At 42.6% G+C, this 20,111-nt stretch overlaps 1 protein-coding gene across 1 annotated transcript in view; it reads right to left on the bottom strand.

The window, feature by feature from the left end:
* The window catches only part of NUP153 (nucleoporin 153), a 92,273-nt gene that overhangs the window by 59,154 nt on the left and 13,008 nt on the right, over nt 1–20,111 (bottom strand). The window contains exons 6-8 of the mRNA XM_077269942.1: nt 16,288–16,404; nt 10,500–10,541; nt 3,536–3,589 (exon numbers count right to left, since the gene is read on the bottom strand). Coding sequence (XP_077126057.1) covers nt 3,536–3,589; nt 10,500–10,541; nt 16,288–16,404 — 213 coding nt within the window. The remainder of the gene's footprint in view (nt 1–3,535; nt 3,590–10,499; nt 10,542–16,287; nt 16,405–20,111) is intronic.

Consider the following 20,111-nt stretch of genomic DNA (forward strand, 5'->3'; position numbering starts at 1 on the left):
CTTTAGCCCCAACCCTAATCCTAGCCCCAACCCTAGCCCTAACCCTAACACTAGCCCTAACCCTAACACTAGCCCTAACCCTAACACTAGCCCTAACCCTAACACTAGCCCTAACCCTAACACTAGCCCTAACCCTAACACTAGCCCTAACCCTAACACTAGCCCTAACCCTAACACTAGCCCTAACCCTAACACTAGCCCTAACCCTAACACTAGCCCTAACCCTAACACTAGCCCTAACCCTAACACTAGCCCTAACCCTAACACTAGCCCTAACCCTAACACTAGCCCTAACCCTAACACTAGCCCTAACCCTAACACTAGCCCTAACCCTAACACTAGCCCTAACCCTAACACTAGCCCTAACCCTAACACTAGCTCCAACCCTAGCTCCAACCCTAATGGGAAAATGTAAAAATACATTTTTTTAATTTTTCGTAACTAAGGGGGTGATGAAGGGGGGGGGGGGTTTGATTTACTATTTATAGCGGGTTTTCTAGCGGATTTTTATGATTGGCACTAAAAGACGCTTTTTATTGCAAAAAAATGTTTTTTTGCATTTCCACATTTTGAGTGCTATAATTTTTCAATATTTTGGTCCACAGAGTCATGTGAGGTCTCGTTTTTTGCGGGACGAGTTGACGTTTTTATTGGTAACATTTTCGAGCACGTGACATTTTTTGATCGCTTTTTATTCCGATTTTTGTGAGGCAGAATGACAAAAAAACAGCTATTCATGAATTTCTTTTGGGGGAGGCGTTTATACCGTTCCACGTTTTGTAAAATTGATAAAGCAGTTTTATTCTTCAGGTCAGTACGATTACAGTGATACCTCATTTATATCATTTTTTTATGTTTTGGCGCTTTTATCCGATAAAAACTATTTTATAGAAAAAATTATTATTGCATCGCTTTATTTTGAGGACTAACTTTTTTATTTTTTCGCTGATGATGCTGTATGGCGGCTCGTTTTTTGCGGGACAAGATGACGTTTTCAGCGGTACCATGGTTATTTATTTCCGTCTTTTTGATAGCATGTTATTCCACTTTTTGTATGATAATAAAGCGTTGTTTTTTGCCTTTTTTTACGGTGTTCACTGAAGGGGTTAACTAGTGGGACAGTTTTATAGGTCGGGTCGTTACGGACGCGGCGATACTAAATATGTGTATTTTTATTGTTTTTTTATTTTTATTTAGCTAAAGGAATGTATTTATTGGAACAATATTTTTTTATTATTATTATTTAGGAATTTTTATTTTATTTTTTTTTTTACATTTTTACTTTGCCCCAGGGGGGGAAATCACAGTAAAGTGACAGATCGCGATCACACAGCACAGCAGGGAGGCTTCCTGGCGCCTGCTCTGAGCAGGCGCTGTGAAGCCACCTCCCTGCAGGACCCGGATGCAGCCCCGCAGCCATTTTGGATCCGGGGACTGCAAGGAAGAGACGCTCGGTACAAGGTGAGCATATCGCCTTGTACCTATCGTCTCAGGGAAGCCCGCAGGGAGCCCCCTCCCTGCGCAATGCTTCCCTATACCGCCGGCACACTGTGATCATGTTTGATCGCAGTGTGCCAGGGGTTAATGTGTCGGGGGCGGTATGTGACCGCTCCTGGCACATAGTGCCGGATGTCAGCTGCGATAGTCAGCTGACAGCCGGCCGCGCTCCCCCCGTGAGCGCGGCCGATCGCGCTGGACGTACTATTCCATACTTGGGAAGTAGGGCCCACCCCACATGGACGGAATAGTACGTCTGATGACAGAAAGGGGTTAATAAATGAAAGATGAATGAATATAATATACAGATTGAAACAAATTTAAATTATAATCACATATATATTAAACAGAACCATAGAAAAAAATACGTAAATAAGGCGGGTATGTGACTTTTATAGATAGTAGTATTTGTGCTGTTTGTAATCTTGCTTTGCACAAAAGAAAACTAATCAATTCACAATATGTATCAGATGGAGGGTGCCAAGTAGATTGCATCTGAAAGTAGCTGAAAAGCAAACCAAGACACAACTGGCACCACAATACAGGTGTATTACAGATGTAAATAAGCATCCATAAGGGCAGTAAGGTAAAACCCAGTTTTAGAATGCAAAGGAAGAGAAGACTGTGTGGAGACTGAAGTTTTTACCTGAGTTTATATGCAATAACTGTAGAAGTAAAGGTGCACTTCAGTCCCTCTACAACTTTACTTCTAATTGCATACAAACTCAGGTAAAAACTTCATGAAATCTGTTTTTTACAGTAGCAGCTATAAATCATTTACAAGACCATTTACAGTTTGCAATGTAGCAGTAAAAAAATCAGATGCTCTAATCTGGCTCTGTACTGTATGGCATAAGATTTTCTTTTACGCACTCGTACACTAGAATGGCTGAGTATCATCCAATTTATGGAAGAAACAAGTGTGTTTTTTCTACATGCAAATTCGGTCAGAGTAAAAAAAAAAAAAAAAAAAAAAAATTTAATCGCTCATCTGCACAGTCCCAGTGAATAACATTAGTCAGAGTGCAGTGTTATTTGCATGGACAGTGAAAACCCAGCTGGTAAAGCTAAAGACCCCAACGTTTGTTTACTAGTTAAAGCTACTTTCACACTAGCGTCGGACGACGCACGACGAATTGCGTCGTTGCGACGTACCGACGCTAGCAGTGACTGCGCCGCACAACGGGGGCAGCGGATGCTGTTTTTCAACGCATCCGCTGCCCCATTGTGAGGTGCGGGGAGGCGGGGGCGGAGTTCCGGCCACACATGCGCGGTCGGAAAAGACGGGAACGACGCACCAAAAAACGTTACAAGCAACGTTTTTTGGTGGCGACGGTCCGACGCATCCGTCGCACGACGGTTGCGACGTGTGGCAATGCATCGCTAATGCAAGTCAATGGAGAAAAAACGCATCCTGCAAGCACTTTTGCAGGATGCGTTTTTTCTATAAAACGACGCATAGCGACGTGCAGTGCACGACGCTAGTGTGAAAGTAGCCTTACGTTGAAAAACCTGATACTGCAATATTTCTGTGGTTGTCCAGCAAGACATGGATTATTTCTTGGATGTTAACTAAAAGCATTCAGATAGATCCAGCTGACTTGCTCCTACAAAGTGTGAATGTATCAACAAATGTTTCTTGTAAAAAACATTATATACTGAATAAGAAAGGTTAGGGCCCATCATGAATGTGGGCACCTTGTTTGATACCCTGGCTTCTAGTGTGCAAGTGAAGTTTCTTCTCCTGTAGCCTCATTACTCTTATGCATTGACATCACTAATATAAAATAATAATAAAAAAAAAAAAAAAAATACCCAATAAAATTGGGATGTGGCCGTTAAGACCACACCAATCCCTAGAATTATAGTATGCCCACCACTGTGGAATAAGCAACCAGCCAAGCAAGACTTCAGTACCAGTGTCGCAGATAAGTAAGTTTTTGTTGGAATCTAACCTTCTTAAAAAGAAAAGGGAAAAAAACAAAACAATTCAATTTTTACCACGTATTCATAATTAAATGATATCCTAAAGTCTTACCTTTTTCCTTTTGGATGAATTGTCTGCAGTATCAGTAACACTATTTTCTGGGGTCTGCACAGAAAACAAATATTTCAAGTTAATTTTCCAGGACTGCAGTCAAAATAGCACTTTCAGAACACCTCATTATAGAAAGACCATAATTACTTTTAGTATTTTTTCTAAACCAAGGAGAACGGATTTACATGCTTCCCTTTTACCCAGTTAGGGTTTCTTATGTCAGTGATTTGCATCAAACTCAGAACAGACGGATTTTCATCAGCATTTTTTCTCAGTTATTAAGTTTTAACCATTAGTTTCATTATTTTTTTTTATTTTGCGCAAGAAACATTTAGTCAAGCTTTTATCATCAATCGTGAAAACAGACTGCACTAGGATGCAGTTCGGATAACATCAGCGTTCTGTCCGATTTTATTTTACTGACTTACAGATCTGTATTGTAGACATTGATCTGTGATTCGGCTCAAAATCGGAAATGTCAGGGTGTGGCCAGCAGTCCTGGCATGTAGGAAGCAGGATTCCTGAGCTCCATGGGGACACCAGAGAAAGTGACCTATAACTCAACAAAAAGAAGCTGGTCTCATTTGGACCCTGTTTGGGTGCATTCAGAACTGCCTGTGGAGCAATCCAAAACCACCTGTGACCCTCTACGTGCTGGCACAGCTGAGATATTGGCTTTGAAACCCAGCAGGACCGGACACTGCAACCACACCACAGATCCCTGCATCTCATTAAAATAGTTCCCTATCCCCAGCTCCTAGCACAGCCATCAGGCGATGGTGGTGACGAAAATATACCCCACTCACTTCTGATCACTAGTGGGACTGTAACCAGCTCACTCTCACCTTTCCTGAAGGTAGCACACCAGAGCAGCATCTGTTCCTACGATCTTAACAGAAGGTCTAGTTTGTACCAGAGATTCATACAAGGTCCACTGGGCTAGCATTTCTCCTACCTCATTACTGCCCCTGCTGCCATTTGAAGTTTTCTTCACCTCTCTGATGTTGGTTTAAGGTGTTATGGAGCCTCAAACACTGCTTCTGAGCCTGCTACTGATGTGAACTTTGTATCTGCTATTTCCAGAGGTCAAAACTACTCAGTGATTACTGCTTTTTTTACAACACTGCCTACCTACACGTACTTGGATATATAACGGATAAAGCCCCCCTCCATTGGGGCTCGCCCTCTGTATTGCGGTTGACCCTGGCCCTACCTGGGATGTATTTGTGCCTGTTTGTTGCTGGGCCCCAATCTATTGTTCATATTTACTAAACAATTTGGATCTAATCCTACTTGGCTTTCTCTGATGTCTAAACCTATTATATAGACTATGTAAGCTGCTTCAGCTAAATCTCTGCTGTAGTATCCCCCTCTCTTTTTACATGCATACCTTGTGACTACATACTTCTCTCCATCTCCCATGGATAAATTTGTGAACCCTAGTAGCTCTAAACCTGTTAAAATCAGAGTTCAGGTTACCAAATCTCCTCCTAAAAAAACACACTAATACCGCCATGTCTGAGGAATCTCTGCAAGCCATTGCCACTTCTATTACAATGAAACTTATGCCGGTGATTGACGCCAGACTTCAGTCTTTCCAATCCTCGCTGGAAACAACCACATCCCAGTTGACTGAACACACCAGTAAAATCTCAGTGGCAGAGCAGTGGATTTCCGATTTGGAGGATACCATACAATCCTACGCTGCTCAAGTAAAGGACAGAGACCATGCAATAGAGCAGCTCCAGGAAAAATTCGATGACTTGGAGAATCGGAGTCGTAGAAACAATCTCCGGATCATTGGCATCCCTGAGTCAGTGAAAGAACTTCATCACTTTACTTCCTCCTGGCTCTCGCGGGCACTCAATTTGCCCAACGAGCCCACAGGACTGGACCTGAACGTTCTGATCCAAAAACTCGCCCAGAACCGGTTATTTTTACGTTGCTCAACTGCCAGGACAAAATGCAACAGGTCCGGGCGTTTCGAGCTGCCTCCCCGTTGAAGTATGATGGTCACTCCCTTCTCATGTTTCAGGACTTCTCTGTGGGTTTACCTTCCTTTGGCACAGTCTTTTTGGTTAATTTGGGTATTAAGGTTTGCTCGCTGGAACAGACCTTAGCTCAATTGTCCTTTTTTTACCAATTCTACTTTTTGGCCTCCATGTGGGATAGGCTAACATGGCTATCTTCGATGATCTAGCTTCTCATATTAATATAGACTCTCAAACTTTTATCCTAGAATGTGGCTGGTCTTAATTCGCCAGTAAAGCGCAGAAAGGTATTAGCCCATATTACCCGCTTACGCCCACATATCCTCTTTTTCAAGAAACTCACTGGCTTTACAGAGGTCACCCAGTGCCTGGTTGGTGGGAGACTTTCATGGAGGATAACCTGGAACACCTAGACGATATCAATCTATTCTGGGCCACTGCTAAGACCGTGCTAGGAGGACATATCTCTGTGTCTCAGAAAAAAAGAAAAAGTTGTCCTCTCTTAGACCGGCTTACTCAATCATATAGATATTTTAAATTACATAATACTCCCTCCTTCAGAGAGGCTTACCTTACGGCTAAACAAAACTTAAACACCCTATTGCATGAACAGGCACACAATCAGTTAGCTCATCAACGCAATCGATATTTTCAGTGGGGTAATAAACCAGTCCGTCTTTTGGCATCCATAACAAAGCCATTCAAAGCGGCTACTAGAGTCTCTAATATTGCATTACCCGATGGCTCTATCACCCATGACCTGACTCAAATCTGTGTGGTTTTTAGAGATTTTTACGCAGACCTTTATGACCCATCTCTAGACTTCCGGGAGGATGGATACAAATTTTTACATAAGGTTGTTCCGCCAAAACTTTCCGCTTCCCAAAGGGAAATATTAAAATCAGCCGATCTCTCCTGGGGAGGTGGGATCAGTCATCAAGTATTCAAAGTTGCTTAACCCCTTCACCCCTGGAGCTTTTTCCGTTTTTTTGTTTTTCGCTCCCCTCCTTCCCAGAGCCATAACTTTATTTTTCCATCAATATAGCCATGTGAGGGCTTATTTTTTGCGGGACGAGATGTACTTTTGAATGATACCATTGGTTTTACCATCCCATGTAACAGAAAACTGGAAAAAAATTCCAAGTGCGATGAAATTGCAAAAAAAGTGCAATCTCACACTTGTTTTTTTGTTTGGCTTTTTTACCATGTTCACCAAATGCTAAAACTGACCTGCCATTATGATTCTCCAGGTCATTACGAGTTCATAGACACCAAACATGTCTAGGTTCTCTTATCTAAGTGGTAAAAAAAACCCAAAGTTTGCAAAAAAATCTATTTTTCGTGATCTGGGGTCGGGTGAGGGCTTGTTTATTGCGTGCCGACATGGCGTTTTTAATTATACCATTTTGGTGCAGACACATTCTTTTGATCGCCCGTTATTGCATTTTAATGCAATGTTGCGGTTACCAAAAAAATGTAATTTTGGCGTTATTTTTTTCTCGCTACGCCATTTAGCGATCAGGTTAATCCTTTCTTTTTATTGATAGATCGGGCGATTCTGAACGCGGCGATACCAAATATGTGTAGGTTTGATTTTTTTTATTGTTTTATTTTGATTGGGGCGAAAGGGGGGTGATTTGAACTTTTATATATTTTTTTTATATTTTTAAACCCTTTTTTTTTTCTTTTTTAAATTTTGGCATGCTTCAATAGCCTCCATAGGAGGCGAGAAGCATGCACTACACAATCACCTCTGCTACATAGAGGTGAAGCACAGATCACCTCTATGTAGCAGAAATGCAGGGTTGATTTGAACGCTGACCACAGGGTGGCGCTCAAAGAAATCGGCCATCAAGGAGACCTCTGGTTGTTATGGCAATGCACCGATGACCCCCGATCATGTGACGGGGGTCAGCGGTGCGAGTACTTCCGGCCACGCGACCGGGAGCGGTAGTTAAATGCCGCTGTCAGCGCTTGACAGCAGCATTTAACTAGTTAATGGGCGCGGGCGGATTGCGATTCCGCTCGCGCTCATTGCGCACACATGTCAGCTGTACAAAACAGCTGACATGTCGCTGCTTTGAGGTGGGCTCACCGCCGGAGCCCATCTCAAAGCGGAGGTCCTGCCAGCTGACGTACTATTCCGTCAGCTGGCAGAAAGGGGTTAAAGCACCTAGCCCGGATGGGTTATCGGCTGAATTCTATAAAATATTACAAACTTTACTCACTCTACACCTTAATTTTTTGATCATATTATTGACTCGGGTTCTATGCCTGACCGATTCAACGAAGTGTGTATATCTTTGTTGCTAAAGCTAGGCAAGGACCCGCTTCTCCCTGCCTCGTACAGTCCGATTTCCCTTTTAAAAACGTTGATTTTAAATTTCTTACCAAGATCATGGCTAACAGACTTTCAGTCTATACTTCCTGATATTCTCACCTCATCTCAAACGGGTTTTTTCCATGGTCGGTCTATCACTTATAATATTAGGATGGCATTGGCTGCCATTATACATAGTTACCAGGCTAAAGCCAAGCAGCATATACTGGTCAGCCTTCATGCTGATAAAGCCTTTGATCGAATGTCTTGGTCTCACCTCATTCGAACCCTTAAGTGTAGATTGTTTGGCTTTACCTTTTTCAGCTTTGTAAGGACAATTTATACAAACCCCCAGTCTTCGATTTGGCTTAATGGTATTCAATCAACCTTTTTTTTTTTTTCAGGGGTACGAGGCAGGGATGTCCCCTGTCTCCTCTGTTATTTAATATTTCCCTGGACCTTTTGGTGAGATACCTGGAGATGATCCCTTCCTTTGGGGGCATTAGGATCGGTCAACAAACACTTAAAACATTGAAATTTGCTGATGATATTTTACTCATGATAGCCAACCCTAAGGCTATGTGCACGTCAGAATTATTTGCAGATATTTCCTGAACAAAACCAGACTTTTTCTGCAGGAAATCCACATGCGTTTTTTGTGCAGATTTTTCGCGTTTTTTTTCCCGGAGCTTCCCAATGCATTAAATAGTGGGAAATCCGCAAAATTAATAACATGCTGCGTATTTTTACCACAATGCACTTTTTTAGCGGAAAAAACGCAACATGTGCACAAAAATTGCGGATTGCATTCTATTAATAGGATGCGTTTTTTTTTGTGGTTTTATAGCGGAAAAAAAGCGAAAAATCCGGAACGTGTGCACACAGCCTAAGGAATTCATTCCATCTATAATTGATGCCTTTAACGAGTTTGGAGCCATTTCGGGATTTCGCCAAATTACGACAAATCTCATGCTTTGGTTATCTTCAAAACTGCTCAGAAACGGTGGCCTTTCCCTTTCAGTGGAGGAGGAACTCCCTGCGTTATCTTGGGGTCTACTACCCTCAAACCCCCATGATATTTATAAACAATGTTCGACCCCTCATTTCTGCAGATATACAATCCTGGAAATTCCTTAAAACTGTCCTTTGTGGGCAAGGCCCATCTGATTAAAGGGAACCTGTCAGCCCCCCCCCCCAGGTGTTCGTAACTAAAAGAGCCATCTTGTGCAGCCCTAATGCTGCATTCTGTCAAGGTGGCTCTTTTATTTGGGGTCCCTTCCACCGCTGAAAGAATCATTTTTATAATTTGCCCTCCATACCTGTAGTTTGTCAGCGGGGCATGTCTTTCCTCCCAGGACACAAACGCCTCCCAGCCGTCAGTCATTTCCTCCTTTCCCCTTGGCACTGCCTCCTCAGCATTCAGTTATGTCCCCAGGGCCTGCACTGTAATTTTTTTTTCTCGGGCATGTGCAGTTAGTGCTGCCCTTCCACTGACATCACATGATGTCTTCATTCTCGCGCATGCGTGTACGCTCGGCCCGAGATCCCGCCCCGTAGTCTCTTCTGATTTATTCACACTGCGGGGCTGGGAATCTTGCCAGGCGCGAGAATGAAGACATCATGTGATTGATAATATTGTGCTATGAGGGGAGTTGGTTATAGTTATACACTGTCTGATGTTCAAAGTACTGTAAAACTTTTTGTCAAATCTTTTCTAATGTTGCAGAATAATCTATGTACCCTTTCTTTATTGTTCAATAGAGGCGGGTTTACTAAAAAAAAGAAATAAATAAATCACCGGAAATGTCCCATTTTTGTTAGGATATTCAGTTCAGAAAAAAAAGCAAATAAAAACATAGGTTTCAGACATTTTGTTAGAGAATCAATGCAGCAGTTATATTAAAAAAAACAAAAACAAAAACACTTTTCAAGAGAAAGTGGTTTCCAAGGCACAGAATCAGGCTAGTTTCAACAAAGAGGTGGTGATGCATGTGCACTAGTAAGCCATCTCTATCAGTCCCATAGATATTATATAGAGTGCTAGAACGCATCTGTGACTGCCTTATTCTGTGTCTAAAGGGGAATGTTTCTCCTTGTGGAAATTGCCAAGACGACGTGTAGAGACTTATAGGCCATGCACTGCTCCTCTATGAATTTATGTATGCAAATAGCCTCTTCAAAGAAGAAGAGGACTTTAACTACAGTACCACCTATTGGATGCAGCAATGCTAAAAAGTCAATATTGATATTTCACAAGCCTTGCCGCTTCACTTAGGATAAGAGGCCAAACCAGAAACTATTTGCAGACATCTGTTTCAGGGCGTTTACCCCTCCTCAGTGCAAGGCAAGACATCTGATTTGGCTAGGTAAAAGCCATTGACTGGGCATCTAAGTGGGAATGTTTCTCTTTGTGGAGCGTGCCAAGCCGGCGTAAGGACACATATGCAATGAATTGCACCTCTGGAAATAGGTGGAGCTAGAGTTCAAGTCGTCTATCTCTGAAGCAGCTATATGCATGTGTTATTCAGACAAACTCCTTGAAACAGGGGCTTAGGAACTTTAGCAGAAAGGCAATATTTTTTGTGGACAAACCCTATAACTAAGCATTTTGAATTGGAATCATAACTGTCCATTTCCACAATAATCCACTCACCATTGCTGAAGGAGAGGAGATTGAAGGTATTCTCCTAGCATCCTGAAATAAAAAAATAACTAATTGAGCATACAAAATAAAAGCATTAAGCTAGTTTCACACATCCATGAAGCATGGATCATTCTCAGATTGTAATCCTACCAGTCCTACCGCTGAGTCTCCTGACCTATGCCAAGTGCGTCACAGGCACACGAGGCAGTTAGCTAGAGCCAGGAGACTCACTGATATGGCAAATTTTTGTGATCCAAGCGCAATTTGTGCTTTGCGGGTGTGTGAAACGGGCCTTAAAGGGAGGGTGCCGTGATTTTAATTTTTGTATTAATAATTATTGATTATATAATCAATTATTTTCAATACAAAACTAAATGTACTACTTTCATACTTTTTTATTTATTCCCTTTTACATTCATCACTGGAGGCCGCCATTTTCATTAGTGTGGGTGTAAGTGTCTGGGCACGACACTTGCACACCTCACTTACGGCAGCCATGTACATAGGAGCCTGCAGTCGGACTCCGACCCCATCTCCTGCCTCACAGCTGTGACTTGGCCACGCCCACTGAGCTTCTACGTCACAGCTGTGAGAGGAGATCGCGGCCATTTTGTTTGCTGTGGGCTGCGATGACCGAAGATGTTGGGGAGAAGCTGCTGGGAGCGAGGGTCCAGGGTAAGTATCTGCAGTGATAGCAGTGATCGCAGCCTGTAATTAGTATTACAGTACAGGCTGCCATCACTGCCGACCTGCACTGTCTTGCTGAAAGCTTCCTCCCTCAGTCCAGGGGCCAGAAATCCCCCAGCAGCAGCGTGTCTCCCTGTACATGGAGCGTTATGGCTGCTGCTTCTCTGTGCAGCACTGATTTGCGGCTGGAGCCTGGATGTGCTGCACCTCATCACACTCACACAGTGACTGTAGGTGCAGCCTGGAGTCCGTGTTTCTAAAAATAGAGCAACTCTCTGCAGCCGGGGATCCCTGGGTGGTTACAAGGGGCGGCACCCAGGCTGGCCAGTAATGGTTAACCCTTCGCTGCCTGCTGTGCATGGTGCAGGAAGATCAGTGTGCAGGCAGGCAGCAGTCTGGGGGCTTCACCTATGGATCAGGTGAAAGGTCTGCACAGTGTAAAGAGGTGGGCTATGGTTGGCACAATAATATTGTTCTAACACTTGGGCTATGGTTGGCACAAGGAAGCAGACCCCAGGGGGTGATGACACTCAGCCAGCTCTAGCTGCTGTGTCACTACAAGTCCCAGTATGCCAGGACTGAGCTCCTAAGTGTCGTAGTCCTGCAGCTCCTCAGGTCTCCTGCCTGATCTTCCTACTATACATTCCAGAGCAGAGGGCAGGTGGCAGCAGTCTGAGACTAGTGATCCAGGGAGCAGAAGAGGAAAGACTGTGGCTGGGCCCTGACACCCACACTAAGCTCACTGACACTCACCCCATGCCCCCTGACACCCACCCCATACTCCCTGACACTCACCCCATGCCCCCTGACACCCACCCCATACTCCCTGACACTCACCCCATACTCCCTGACACTCACCCCATACTCCCTGACACCCACCCCATGCTCCCTGACACCCACCCCATACTCCCTGACACTCACCCCATACTCCCTGACACCCACCCCATACTCCCTGACACCCACCCCATACTCCCTGACACTCACCCCATACTCCCTGACACTCACCCCATACTCCCTGACACCCACCCCATACTCCCTGACACCCACCCCATACTCCCTGACACTCACCCCATGCCCCCTGACACCCACCCCATACTCCCTGACACTCACCCCATACTCCCTGACACCCACCCCATACTCCCTGACATTCACCCCATGCCCCCTGACACCCACCCCATACTCCCTGACACCCCATGCCCCCCACCCCATGCCCCCTGATACCCACCCCATACTCCCCGACACCCATCTCGTGCTCCCTGAAACCCACCTCAATCTCACTGACACCGCAAGCCTCGTGTCTTTCAGGACAAGCTGTGAGGATCGTCACCAAGGGCGTACATACAAATCATAGGGCGACAAAGCATATGGTCTAGTTGCCCCCCCCCAAAAAAAAAAATTAAAAATAAAATAAATATAATAATTGTGGGGGTCACAGAAGGGCATAGCTCACAACTTTCCTGCCTTTGCATAATAAATATACCACCATATATATTTATTACATAATACTGCCATATAGGTCATACATAATGCCGCCATATATATTTTATAACATAATACTCATAAAGACCACACATTATACCTCCACATATATTTATTACATAGTACTGCCATATAGGTCATACATAGTGCCGCCAGATATATCTATTACATAATACTGTAATATGGACCGTACATAATGTTGCCATATATATTTTTTACATAATGCTGCCATATAGATCAAACATAATATTGCTGGATATATTTATTACATAAAACTGCCATATAGATCACACATGATGCCACCATATAATGTATATTTTTAACATAGCACTGCCATATAGACCACACTTGATGCCGCTAATTATTATGTGTGATCTATATGACAGTATTATATGTGATATGTATGGTTGTATTATGTTTGATCAGTATGGTGCAATAATATAAGAACTATATGACGGGATTATATGAGAACTATATTGTGGGATTATGTGTGATCTATCTATGTGGCAGTATTATGTGAGAATTATATGGTGGTTTTATGTGTGAGCTATATGGCGGTATTATGTATTATCTGTATGGCAGTATTCTATTCAGAAAGGGGACCCATTCTATGGTGGTTCTGGTTGAGCACCTGCACGCGGGTCTGGGGTAATTGAGGGGGCAGCATGACCTCCAGTTAGGTGCAGTCAGGGCTAGTGAGGCAGCTGAAGAGAGGGGTCTCATTTTTATCGTTACTATATGGCTACATTTCCTTCCCAGCGTCACCCCAGACTGCGCCTGTCGTCTCGCTTTCACACATCGCCAGGACAGGATGGAGAAGACAGGATCTGAGGAGGGGAATGGGGTCTGCATGCAATGTCTGGATCAGAACAGGCCATCAATCCGCAGAAATGTTTCCTGGATTTCTGTGGAGCAGACGGCCCATCCATGTGTATAAAAGACAGCGTTCTATGTAAATCCCTGGCTGCTCCGCGCACTGAACAGGGTGCCCCCTCCATAGACCAGCACACTGCTCTCCTGAAATACTCTGTGCTGCTGTCACCCTGCTCCCTCCACCATATATCTCCCAGAATCCTTGCTGCCTGCCATCCTCGGTGACTGTCTACTTGTCAGTAGAAGGCTGCCATCACACGTTCAGTATTTGGTCAGTATTTTACATCAGTATTTCTCAGCCAAAACCAGGAGTGGGTGATAAATGCAGAAGTGGTGCATATGTTTCTGTTATACTTTTCCTCTTATTTTTCCTCTCCTGGTTTTGGCTTACAAATACTGAGGTAAAATACTGACCAAATACTGATAGTGTGACGGCAGCCTTACTCTGCAGTCACCAACAAAATGGCTGCTCACTGGGTTCCTGAATATCATCCTCTTATCCCTTAGCAAACACCCAGAAGGGGAGGAGAGGAGACATCACACAGGTCAGCAGACTCCGCCGATAATTACTGCAGTGCAGTAATGTGAGCTAGTTGTACACTAGGTTTTTGTCAAATTTCAGTAGCTGCTCCCCCTAGTGTTTAAAAGTGGAAATGCCAAACCTTTTAAAATTATTTTTCATATTTTACTAAATTATAAACAAATGAAAATATTTTTTAAGAAAATGTAAACATTAATTCTTTACAATTTTTCAATTGCTGGAAAAAAAAAATTTTTGATGGCACCTTCCCTTTAAACAGAGATTCCTTCACAATCTACCAAGTATTTTTTTTAAAAGGTACAGGTATTGAGATTTGGCCACACAGTCTCATCAACAATCACTTAAGGCTTTTTGGGCTTATTAAACCAGATGTAACACAAACACCATGCAGCATTTTCAGCAAGTGCTAGATAATGTGTTAATAAAGCTAAGTATCAGACACCACCTTTTAAAAAACATTTAATTTTATAAAGTAAAGCTTTGAATATATTTTAAAAATACTTATTGTACAAGGTAAATCAATACAAGATTTTGATGTTTTGGTTTCATACTCCAGAAAGTCTCCATAATTTTAACCCCCTGGTCCTAGATGACTGCTGGCGCTGCGGTACTTTGATTGGATCTCAGACTCACATCTTTTGGGCATGTCCTAGACTGGCCAGTTACTGGGAGTCAGTCAAATCCCTCATACAAAGGATTCTATTTGCAGAAGTGCCATCGATCCTGCAGTCTATTTATTTAGTATCACCCCTGGGATGGGAAAGATTCATCTAAGTAACTACTTCATATGCAAACAGCAGCTAGGTGGTTGATAGCACACCACTGGAAACAGATCAATCCCCCCTCCTATCAGGACTTGTTAGTAACATAGTTATAGTTATTATTATTAAGGTTGAAGGAAGACTTTAAGTCCATCTAGTTCAACCCATAGCCTAACCTAACATGCCCTAACATGTTGATCCAGAGGAAGGTAAAAAAAAACCATGTGGCAAAGAGTAAGCTCCACACTGGGGAAAAAAATTCCTTCCCGAATCCACATACGGCAATCAGAATAGTTCCCTGGATCAACACGCTAACAAGGAATCTAGTGTGTATAACCTGTAACATTATACTTTTCAAGAAAGGCATCCAGTCCCCTCTTAAATTTCAGTAAGGAATCACTCATTACAACATCATACGGCAGAGAGTTCCATAGTCTCACTGCTCTTACAGTAAAGAATCCGCGTCTGTTATTATGCTTAAACCTTTTTTCCTCCAGACGTAGAGGATGCCCCCTTGTCCCTGTCTCAGGTCTATGATTAAAAAGATCATCAGAAAGGTCTTTGTACTGTCCCCTTATGTATTTATACATTAAAATAAGATCACCCCTTAAGCCTTCGTTTTTCCAAACTAAATAGCCCCAAGTGTAATAACCTATCTTGGTATTGCAGACCCCCCCAGTCCTCTAATAACCTTGGTCGCTCTTCTCTGCACCCGCTCTAGTTCATCCATGTCTTTCTTATACACCGGAGACCAGAACTGTGCACAGTATTCTAAGTGTGGTCAAACTAGTGATTTGTATAGCGGTAAAATCATGTTCTCCTCATGAGCATCTATGCCTCTTTTAATGCATCCCATTATTTTATTTGTCCTCCTTCTGTTTCTTGTCCTTCCCTTTGTTGTGCGATTGTCTTGTGGCTTTTGTTGGTCTTTGGTAATAATGATAAATATATATAGGTTTAAGGGCATGGATCTATCCAGATTTAGATGTGAGGATGACTTTCATTTGAGAGTCACCTGGAACTACAGGAGCACTTTCACTGTATAGACTTCAAGATTGCATAAAGACCAAGTAGGTCTATTAACACTGTTCCTTACAAGCATAATCATTCTCTGTGTAATTTCACTGTGTTTTTTAAGTTTTTTTTAAACTTTAACAAAAACTAGAGAGTTACAAAAAAGAAAAAGTTGCAAACCGATACACAATTTGTGAAAACTTTCTGCAGTTGTTTCTGAACAGCATTAGGGCATATTTGCGATAGGATAGAGCATAGACCTTAAGTTGCAGTTTTTAGGTTATTTTATAGCCTAAGCAGCAAATCAGACCAATATTTGTTATAGCAGAAACCTTGAACACATGTCTTACGTTTAGGAATCACTTTTCAGAACAGATTTTTTCGTGTCAGTGCCAAAGTTATAGTGAACTACTACTTAATTCATAAATAGTCTGCTATTTACCGCCAAAGGACTTGACATCTTCTCCAGAGATTGCAGAATTCTCCGTGCAGTGGAGCTTGTAACACCATAAGACTGATTATTTGCTGGTTTAGGTTTAACTTGCCTTCTTATTGGGGCCTAAGTAACAAGCAAAAAAGGGGGATTAGTAACAATGAATCAATATTCAGGCAGTAAAAATTCTAGATATAAGGTAGCCAATGAACGTGGAAATTTACAGTCTATAAGTATTCATCAAACTAGCTACTCACTTGCCGCAACAGCAAAATTACAGCTTAGGCCTGTATCAGAAGTTAACAAGCAGACGACAGGTGCTCAGCTGAACATGTACAGCGCGCCAAACCAAGGGAAAGGGAAAACAAGCTGTAAACACATGTCAGAGCGCAGCAGCTAGGGAAAAGATTTAGTACTACATGTCACACCGATGACTATCAAAAACAACTTGTGCCTGTAAAATACACCTCAATGTGCTAGTCTTCCTCTTCAAAAAGGAAGGTGTATCCAAACGACAGTTTCTCCAAAATTCAGATCATAAAAATTCAAGGGGATACCTTCATTTAAAAAAATAGAAAGATATTTAGAACTGAGAGTCCTCAGTGGACTCTCAATTCTAAATATTTTTTTATCTACTGGCTAACACGGTACAAAGATATATATCTTTCCTTTTTAAAAAGTTAGGCATTCTGAATAAGCCCAAGAGTGGGGTAAAATGAGAAAAAAACCAACATAACATTCACAAAAGGGGGCAGCTTTCACATTTCGTCAGAACAACGAACAAGTACTGGCTTCTTGTTTGGCTTAAGTGTGAAAGCTGCATCTGATCAGCAGCCACAGACTGGCCGCAGAAACCACGCGTTGCCCAGAGACTGGTAGGGGACAGAATAAGGACTTCACAAAATCAGCACTGGTGAAGTAAAAGAGTAGAGGATTTTTTTATTTCATAAAGCCCACACTGGGCCAAGTGAGGACATATTCTTAAAGTAGGAAAAACCTCTAACACCTTACCAACATTGGACGTCCAATGTTGGCTGCCTGTGTATGGCAAGACTCAAGAGCCGTGTTAAACACTTAGCATCTTCCAGCAATATCAACAGTCGGGAGTTGAGCTACATTTGCACCTTTCATCCCTTTAAATGGCGCTGTCAATCTCTGACAGCAAGAAAGAAGATAGCGGGTTTTCTGTGCTGCTGGTGTGCAAGAGCAGCAGGTACCTTAAATAAAACTATATTAAAGTGTAAGAGTATTGACTCATTTTGAGAAACTTTGTATTGCTGGGGAACCTCCGGTCCACACGGTCTCTCTACTATATAATCTTTTCCAAAGGGGTCAAAGCCCCAATTTGTCATGAATCCACACCGCTGCCACCAATTTGTCACGTTTCACACCGTGAACGTCACCCCTACGTCACGGATCGGGGTGACCTTAGGCCAACAGACGGCTATCACATGTGCAGGGGGGGCTTATCTTGGGTATCCCTCCACTGCTAACACTGTGATGAAAACACACACAAGGTTATTGACCTCTTAGCTCACCGCAAGGGCTTATTTTAGTTATCCCACTGCTCCTACAATATAACACGAACTGCAGGGATTTATGTATATCCCGCTTTAAAGTTCCACTTGAGAACTTGCAGCTCTCTGGCGCCCCCCTTACCCTCAGGTCAGACTAGGTACTGCACCCAGGGTAATTAGCCGCCAGAAAGGCTGCCCGTTTTGTACTGGCTATTGGGCACGCTGCGGCGAGGGTGATATAACTACTCCCACACAGGCAGGAACAATAATTATCAACGCCGCCGTCGCTACGACTCCCAAATACACAGAACAAGGTATGCTGCCACCAGCTTCGATTAAACGGGTCCGAAGCTAACCCAAAACAGTAGCGTAATTCCCTTCAGAAGACTTAGGGTACGTTTTAGAGCAGGAAGAACGAACTAGTACTTTAAATATTTTACTCCGAAAGACAAGGCAGTGTTTATAAAATATTACAGGGATGTTACAATAAGAGACAATTGGAAATATGTACAACGGTAATTATAAAATAACAGGGGTTAAATGAGAAATTAACACTTACATGTGTTCAGATCATTTTCAGGCAGAACCAGGCTTGAGGGCGGAGCTCCCAAATGTCCCAATGCATCAGGTCTGGCAGTGAGGGCTCCTCTGGTAAAACCCTAACCATGACGTACAGAGCCATCCACAACCTGTCTCCTCCATACATCTGGGACCTCGTCTCCCGGTACTTACCTACACGCAACCTCCAATCCTCACAAGATCTCCTTCTCTACTCCCCTCTTCTCTCCTCTTCCCACAATCGTATACAAGATTTCTCTCACGTATCACCCCTACTCTGGAACTCTCTACCACAACACACCAGAATCTCGCCTACTATCAAAACCTTCAAAAAGAGCCTGAAGACCCACCTCTTCCGACAAGCCTACAACCTGCAGTAACCACCGATCGACCCAACCGCTGCATGACCAGCTCTACCCTCGCCTACTTTATTCTCACCCATCCCTTGTAGATAGTGACCCTTCGTGGGCAGGGTCCTCTCTCCTCCTGTACCAGTTATGACTTGTATTGGTTAAGATTATTGTACTTGTTTTTATTATGGATACCCCTCCTCACATGTAAAGCGCCATGGAATAAATGGAGCTATAACAATATTATTATTATTATTATTATTATTATTAATAATAAAACCCCAACGCACAATTTCCCAATATTTTTCTCAAAATGGGAGAATGACTTGGAGATATCTTTATCTCAAGAGGAGAGAGACAAGATCCTATTTACTTTTAGGACCTCGCTGTCCTCTGTGTCGCAGGAGAAGAGCTATAAGATCTTGTTGAGGTGGTATAGATGACCTTCCTTGGTACATACTATATTCCCGGTGATTCCAGATACATGCTGGAGATGCGCAGAGGAAAAGGGAACATATGTCCATATCTGAAGAGATCTGAATCTGAAGAAATTGTGGATGTCAATCTTTGATCTCTATAATAAACTATCTATTCGTAAGGTCCGGCCCACAGCAGAATTAGCACACTTGTCCTTATGTGACTTGTCGATATCTGGGTTTAAAAATAATCTTCTCAGACATTTCCTCACGGCCACTAGGAACTCGATTCCCCGGTATTGGAAACAAGAAAAATTCCCCTCATGTTCTGAATTTGTTGCGGAACTCAACGATATTTATAGAATGGAGCAATTGATAAATCAGACTACCGGGAATCCTATAAAATTCTACAATACCTGGGCTCCATGGATTGCATTCAGAGAAACTCCAGAATTAGACCTATGGCTATCTAGACCCTGACCTATATTTGAAATAGCTCCAGAAGTTTTCACATTCTGAACACTGTTTATCTAATTTAACCGGCTTCCATGATCTGAAACCAATTTTAACAATTTATCATCTTCTCCGTCGTTGGACGGAGGTGGGGGTCCGCCCGAGGGAATCCAGCTCCCCCGTACCCAATTTCATATAATATACCTTCTTGTCCTTATCTCTATCCTTCTCTTCTTTCCTCTTTTTATTATCTTTCCTTCTCTCAAAATCTCCTTATCTTACATGTGATATGTACTATCAATACATGTAATTTAGTTTTTGGAGTTACGAATAGTTTTCCTGATAATTGCTGAATATAATAATAACAATTAACATTATTAAACTGGAAAAGAGATAATATTGGCATTGGCCAATAAAACCTTGAAATAGTTGGGACATTAACTTTAATAGAATACAGTCTACATTTCTGGCATAATGAGTTTGATTATGTTCCTACTTTATTTAATTTCTGTATTGTTTATTTGCTTCAATAAACATGA

Source organism: Ranitomeya variabilis, chromosome 6 (genome assembly GCF_051348905.1).
Source record: "Ranitomeya variabilis isolate aRanVar5 chromosome 6, aRanVar5.hap1, whole genome shotgun sequence".
Taxonomy (NCBI): Eukaryota; Metazoa; Chordata; class Amphibia; order Anura; family Dendrobatidae; genus Ranitomeya; species Ranitomeya variabilis.